Source organism: Telopea speciosissima, chromosome 7 (genome assembly GCF_018873765.1).
Source record: "Telopea speciosissima isolate NSW1024214 ecotype Mountain lineage chromosome 7, Tspe_v1, whole genome shotgun sequence".
Classification (NCBI taxonomy): domain Eukaryota; kingdom Viridiplantae; phylum Streptophyta; class Magnoliopsida; order Proteales; family Proteaceae; genus Telopea; species Telopea speciosissima.
The window spans coordinates 25,851,248-25,859,295 of NC_057922.1; the positions used below are offsets into that span (position 1 = coordinate 25,851,248).

General features: G+C 36.5%; 1 protein-coding gene across 1 annotated transcript; it reads left to right on the top strand.

Moving 5' to 3' along the window:
• Window positions 1-1,210: 1,210 nt before the first annotated feature.
• On the top strand, window positions 1,211-5,478 carry LOC122667667 (tryptophan aminotransferase-related protein 4-like). The gene is made up of 5 exons (XM_043864040.1): window positions 1,211-1,494; window positions 3,125-3,422; window positions 3,517-3,818; window positions 4,015-4,295; window positions 5,269-5,478. The coding sequence occupies exons 1-5, from the start codon at window positions 1,211-1,213 to the stop codon at window positions 5,475-5,477; spliced, it is 1,374 nt and encodes a 457-aa protein (XP_043719975.1). The 3' UTR covers window position 5,478.
• Window positions 5,479-8,048: the final 2,570 nt, after the last annotated feature.

Consider the following 8,048-nt stretch of genomic DNA (forward strand, 5'->3'; position numbering starts at 1 on the left):
TGAGTCAAGCTCCGACCGTTGGATTCTAGAACAGTATATGCAGGATTATGCTCTGCCATTGATATGATAGAACAGATCTAAATCGCCAAATATCACTTCTGTTCTCTATGCCAGCTTTATATTCTTACCATGTAGAGAAATTTACCTCTGAAATACTGCAGTTGGGCTACTACCTATAAAATGGTAGAGTTCCTTATTCTATGGTTGTTGAACATTTTATCCCAATTTCATTATGTCATTCTTAAGAAATGCCATTTGTCTTTTTGCATTTTTCAAGTACACATGAGAACATTACGTATTTTTTAATAAAGAACCATCCGGGGATGGCTGGACGGGTGGGGACAAATCCAGACCCATCATCCCCGGATGGGGATGTGATCCGGACTCCTTTTGTCTCCTTGGCACACACACAAAGCAATGATGAAATACATGTGAAGAGGTATAATGCATGCCTTAGGCTCAGAGAAACTTTTTCCTAATAATAATGTTAGACTATATGTACATGACATCAATGATGAATTTTACATTTAACCTTAATCTAAATGGCTCCATTAAGTCACCCTAGGGGATATTTCTTTCTTTCTTCTTCCTTCATTTTTTTTTTTTTTTACTTAAGACTTGGTTTGGAGTGGGCCCGATGTTGGATTCTTCTTACAACCAGTAGCTCAACTGCTTAGTTGGATATTCCAGCAATTATAGAAAATGGGTTCATTGCAAATGGAATAGATCCAATTTTCACAAAGTTAATAAAGTTAATCCAAAAAATAACACAATAATAATTTGGAAAGCGTAGTTAATAATGACCTATTCAAATAAAGATGGTTGGTGGTATCGCATCAATTCCACTCCTTTTGTATATAAAAATAGGGAGAGGGGCCTGTGCACAAACGGTATATATAAGTTGCACACCAGTGAGATGTAATAGATTGATTTTATACATAAGAAGGCAACTAGGTCATTTCATATGAGAACGAGAGAAATAGAGAGACAAGAGTCAACGGAGTGGGGATGATCACCGCCCCACCCCATCTCTCACCTTCCATCCCCTCGATGTCAGCATGAGGATGGAAGGGTGGGAGAAGAGGTGGGGCGGTCACCATGTGGCCAGGAGGTGATCCAGATTTGTGTGGAGAACCTTTTTTTCGTATAAATAAGTTATAAATATCAACAATAGACACAGAGAGAGAGAGAGAGAGAGGCCAATATCACCATGAGTAGCTTCTCTAACGCACTCTATGTTGTGTCTCTCCTCTTCAATCTCTTCTTCTTCTTCAACTTCTTCCTCGTCCGTCACCATGGGATGCTCACATGGACTAGGAAATCAGCAGAAGAGGCAGAGGAGGTTGCATCCATATACTGCTCAGGCCATGGAAAAGCTTACTTGGATGGAGGTCTAGTCTCTCAAGGAGGAAAGCATGTATGTGAGTGTAGCTTATGTTATGGAGGCCCTGATTGCTCTGAGATCTTGCCTAGCTGCCCTGCAAACGCTGACGGGTTTCTTGTCTTAACCATCTCTTCTTCTTCTTCTTCTTCTCCTTTTTCTTTGAGCAAAATTTTGACAATTGGATATTCAGGTCATTTTATTTCATCTTTTCAAGAAAATTTTCCAGTTTTTCACAAACACGATTAAATTAAATCAGTACTTTAGATCATCAACTGCCGGATTAATTTGTTCTAGTCAATCAATTATGAATTGTTTAATTAGCCATCAATCACCCATGGTGAATGGGATTCCATTCACCGCGGGGTGGGAGAGGGCGGACAAAGGTGTCAGGAGGGTATTTTGGAACATACAAAAGCCCTAGGAGGGGTTTGGGAACCTAAGGAGGGTGGGTGAACCGTCCTCTATGGGGGGAGGGAAACTTAATCCTAAAAAATCAAGGGCGTAGGTAAGTATTAATCTTGACAAAAAGTACTAAGTTCATAAATAATTTTGATAAAATCACAAACTTGATGAAATGGTTTTCTCAATCTGGATTGACTGCTTCCTATATAGGCTTACGATGGGTGGGGAATTTGGGTCATAGGCACTTTGCATGGCATGAAATATGCTTTCCTTTGAATAGAAATAAATTATTTTTTTATTAGACATTGATTCTATAATTAAGAGATTTTCTTATTGACATTCCCTAAGTTTTCAATAGATTTGTAATTTTTATTACCTGAAAAAAAAAATAGATTTGTAATTTTATTTTTTTGCCAGTATTTTATTTTCAAAATTTAATTACTGTAGTATTTAATTTAATGTAGGTGTAAAAAGGGCAATAATGCAACATTTAATGAAGTTCCTATATGAAATGAAAGATTTACCCTCATTGAAATAATTGCATTAAATGCTTTTGAAAAAAATACAAGGGACAATTAAATGTAAATGTCAAGTTCTAAGTACACCAATAGAGATGCAACGGTAAGGCTGTTCCATTGTGACTAAGTGCTCACGGGTTCAAGTCTAGAAACAGTCTCTCTACAAAAGCAGGGGTAAGGCTTTGAACATTATGACCCTCCTTAAACCCCACAATGGCAGAAGCCTCGTGCACTGGATACGCTTTTTTGTCATTTTCAAAATACACCAATAAAAGTGTCAATGACACTTTAAGTGGCATGATTATGGTTATCTTGTCCTTACCCAAAAAAAAAAAGATTATGGTTATTTTGTAGCGAGTCAAAACAATATTTTATCATAACCCCCCAACCCCACAATGGCGGGAGCCTTGTGCACTAGGTACGCCATTTTGTCATTTTCTAAATACACCAATAGAGGTATCATTTTGACACTTGTTTATAAGAGGCATGATTATGGTTATTTTGTAATGAGTCTAAATAATATTTTTGTAATCAACACCCCCCCTCCCCCAAAAAAAAAGGCGAATTATTATTTTTGGCAAAAGCTATAAGGAATTATCATCGATGATAATAACAATAAGGCCAAAGATTTCATATACGGCTGTGCAAGCATGCACGGTCGTGTCCCCTCTCTCACAAAAAGTAGAAAAAATTATAAACCCCCCACCCATATTTAATGCCTCGAAACTCCCACCTTCTCACATGCACGACTTACACACCCGTGTATGAAAACTTCCCCCTAATAATAATAATAACAATTAATTTGTTCTGTAATTTGTAGAGGAGATCCATTGTATTTGGAACCATATTGGATGCAACATGAAGCAAGCAGTGCAGTAACAATTTCGGGTTGGCATCGGATGAGTTACTCATTTCCAGAATCAGCATTTCTCTCGGCTGAACTAACCAAGCAAATCCTAAAATTACACACTTCTGTTGGAAATGCTATTACAGAAGGAAAATTCATAGTTTTTGGTGTTGGATCAACTCAATTGCTTCATGCATCACTCTATGCACTCTCCGACGACGACCGCTTGTTGAAACCCGTTAACGTCGTCGCCCGGGCTCCTTACTACCCGGTAACATACATCCCTACCTTAATTTTCTTTTCCAATTGCTCATCCTAAACTAGAAATTTAAAAATTTTGAATGTGTTTTTTTTATAATTTACAGATGTATCAAGCTCATGCAAGTATGTTTAAATCAAGGAACTTTGAATGGCAAGGAGATGCTTCTTTATGGAAGAACAACATATCCAACCTTAATTCTACCAAGTCCTTCATTGAAATTGTGACTTCTCCCAATAACCCTGATAGTAATTTAAGAGAACCAGTTCTCCAAGGCTCAAATGTGAAGATTATGTATGATCATGCATATTATTGGCCTCATTATTCAGCAATCCCTGCACCTGTAAATGAAGAGCTAATGATCTTCACATTGTCGAAGATTATGGGTCATGCTGGTAGCCGATTCGGGTAATAAACACTCTATAGCTAATTAGACTCATTTATTTGGTATGCATTCCAGGTTGATTTTGCTTTTTAGGACGATAAAAATAACTATTTTTCTTACCCGAGAATGTTAAATTGACTTAGAACGCATATCAAACACAGCTGTAATTTATTACAACTCTCTAATGATGTTGTTGTTTTTAAAAAAAAAATTATACAGATGGGCACTCATAAAAGATGCAATGGTTTATGAAAGAATGACAACATATTTGAAATTGAATACCCTGGGTGTCTCTCATGAGACCCAAGTGAGAGCTCTGGAGCTATTGAAGGTGGTGTTGGAAGATGAAGGGAAGGCACTCTTTGAATTTGGACATAAAGCCATAGCAGACCGGTGGGAAAAGCTGAACAAAATCATTTCTCAATCCAAGCGTTTCTCCCTTCAAAAATTCTCTCCTCAATATTGCACTTACTTACAAGATGTTCATAGACCTTCTCCTGGTAAGTTTTGTTTTTTGGTTTTTTTTGTGTTTTGTTTTTGGAAGGGGGGAGAGCATGATTTTAGGCATCGGTGCCAGATTGCCAATTCGTATTGGGATCAACCGTGACCAACACTGATACAAAACAGATATGCTGTTTTTGAAAAAAAATAAATAAATAGTGTTATGATCCTTTATCGGACCGATACGTAGTGACGGCAACCGATACACATTGGCATCGACAACGACCAATACTGTGAACTACATCCCTATATATATATAGAGGGAGTGTTTGAATGACACCTCTATAGGTGTATTTAGAACTTGACACTTTCATCTTGTTTTATTGCCAAAAGTTGTTAAGATGGAGGCATAAAAAATTTAGGTTTTCAAAAATAATTTGAAAGTGGCATATCATTATCAAAAGATGTCGTTGTCATGCACATTTTTAGAATAAATATGTGAAATGACGCTATTATCTTTATTAAAAAAAATAAATTTGTATGCATACTAAAAGGACAAAAAAGTAAAATTACAAATTATTTGAGACTTTGAGTGGGGTCAAAATGTAAATCCCATATATATATATATAGGAAAAGCGATAGACACACCAACCGTGTGCGATATGTTAGCGGGAAACACCAATGGGGGCGCGGGACAAAGCATCATGCAGGAGAGGTAGCTAGAGAGATCATTTCAAAGGGAGAAGTGAGACATAGACAAACTGGGTGCTACCGTGCTAACTTAATATTTTTCCGTATATTTAGGAAAATCTTTATTCTTTTAAGGTTGATATGTTTTGAGCCATGCTCAAGTTTTCCACATATTCTAATTAAGTGCATGACATTATATCTTTCTTGCAATGAAATCTACTAATTGAACTGATTAACAACTACAATGCTAAAGCGCGCTAAGCAGTGAAATCTTTCAAATAAATCTACTAATTCCTTCCAAACTTTTCATCCACATTAATGATGAACTAAATTCTTTTGCAGCTTATGCATGGTTGAAGTGTGAGATGGAGGAGTATCAAGAATGTCATAAAGTTCTTGAAGCTGCCGGTATCATTGGTCGTCCAGGTGGTTTTTTCGGCGTTGAAGACAGTTATGTACGATTAACCCTCCTTCGGAGTGATGATGACTTCAATTTGTTATTGCAACGACTAGAAAACTTGGTTTCAAAGGAACTTATAGATATCATTTAAAATAACGATGACAACAACAACTACTCCGCCTTATCCCAAATAAATAGGATCAACTACATGGATCCTTATTATTGTAAATATCAATACAATTTCTCATTTTGTACAACAAAATGAGTTGAAGTTGAATTTCAAAGATTGTAAACTTTATATTCGATCTATATATGTATAATTATATGTAGAAACTCATGGTTATCGTTTTATGGGTGTTGGGAGGCTTAGATAGTTTGAGTGCATGTAAACTTAATCATGAATTAATTCTTGTTAATCGTATAACACAATAACACAAGAGATATGGAGTTGAATTGAATAGGTTACTTTCTATTGATATTGAGGTATCAATATAAACAAGAGATTACATGGGCCAATCACCCAAAATTAACTCCTAAGATTAATTATGTTATAGATAAGAGAGAATCAATTATCTCAATTATCCTAATCACTATATTAGTATGAAAACTCATGTGGTAATAATTCTGCTACCAAAATAAAAAGGGGGGGGGGGGGAGGGAACTTGCATGCGAATGGTGTGTATTGTGTGTGGAATGGCGGTGTGTGTTGTGTATGTTAGCCATTCCACAGTCCTAAAAATCAGTGAACATTTTAGGATTGGTGTGTGGTTTATGTGATTATATTTTCAACAAAAAAATAAAAAAAATAATAAAAGGTGGGGACGGGAGGGGGGAACTCATTCAAATTTCAATTGCCTTATTTCATTGGGGGGATAAATTTTTTGCAGTTAGAATTACTTGAGGCTCTAACTCAAATGTTGACTCTGCCGATGCTTATCTTCTCAAAGCCAAGTTTACTTGGTCATAAAATGGGTGCCTGTAAAGATATGTTTTTGTAGTAATCGATTAAGCATTAATTAAAAGAAATAACATAAATGATTTATGTGAGAAAAAAATGCTACTTGAATGTGTGTGGTGTGTTGTCCCTGTTCTCAGACACAAAGGCGAGTGAAATGACCGTGACTCCCCATGAAAAGGTGGGAATTCTGGGGCCGCGGCAGCGATCAGATCATTTCACTTCACACGCTCCTGTGAAATGAATAGGAGTATAAGGAACCAACTGATTGATGGTTTTGCCCGAACTGTTGTATTCCAATAGCTATGAGTTCGCCAAATAATTCTGAATTTTGATTGGACAGAATGCATCCAGCATAATCACTGAAACATGGGTTGTAGTGGATATATAAAAAGACCCATGATCTAGTGCTTTCCTTATTTGTGGCGAAATATGCGGGCAGGGTTCCAAAGGACCTTAATTAAGACGGACCATTGCTTTCCTATTTACAGGGAAGTACGCACGTTTCAGGCGATATCGGACCTGCCGCCCACTTTCCTATTATTTCTCAGGAATTCAGGGGTTGAGGCACTCACTCATTCACGCCCATTTCATTCATTCCTTCCTTCCTTTAAGTCAGAAATGCTCTCTCTCTCTCTATCTCTCCCTCTCCTCGCAGAGAACGTACTCCTCTACGCGATTTCCATGTTGAGTTACGCTACCAGCAGAGGCCACCGTCCAAATTCTTTGAACAAGTGAGAAGAAATTTTTGGTTGGTTGGTTGAAGAAGTGCACCAATAAATTAAACTTTCGCCATCCAGAAACACTGGATAAATTGATTCTTCTTCGTCAAGGTGCACCTCTACCTCTCTCTCTCTCTCTATATATATATATAGAGAGAGATTCTATATGGGATTTTTGTTTTCCTTCTGATTCATGCACGGACAAATCGGTTTGGTGTACATTAAAGAAGTGTTTTTGGTATTTAAAATTAAAAAGGTTAACATTCTCATGTCAGTGTCATAATAACATTGTTTTTCATATGATTAGTTTTGTCTTTTTTTTCTGTCACATAAGTTGGTAACAGTTCTTCATCGCCATTCGCCAGCCATGGATACAAGGAGGAGATTAATCCAATTTTATTTTACATTTTTCTATCATTTAACATAATTCCTCCGGAAATTCAAGGAATTCAAATTTATACAGAGTTTTGCTTTTCTTTTCTTTCTTTTTGTGTCTTGGAACTTAGGTGAGATCTGAGAAGGAAGAGCCTCTTGGCATGGTTGTGTCTGCCAAATGCCAATGCAGTTGAGTATTGACCTAATTCTAAGGAGAGGTCGTTGTTTTGACTCTCCCTCCATCGGATGGATAAACATTTTGTTATTCCCCTTTTCCTCTCCCTACACCCCCATTCCTTGGCCGCCCTCATGTTGCTGATGTTTTTTCAATGGTTAAATTATTTGGAACTTTGTATATGGATCTAGTAGTTTGGAAATTCCATTTTTTATGATCCTTTTGTTTGTTTATAAATGTCTATTACAATGCATCGCTTGGTGTTCTTACGACATGATGAGATTCTTTGCCTTGCAATTTATTCCAATATGTTAATTCCAAAATATATATTAGTTTATTTCATCTTTTATTACTAAGTTTTTATTCTCTCTATTGATGTTCTTAATTAAGTTTTGACTATATTATATACAGTTGCAGTTTTTTGTTTTTTTAAATTTTGGCAACCTTACTCTTTATTTATATATTCAAATAGCTTCTGTTCTATTTGTTCATTAA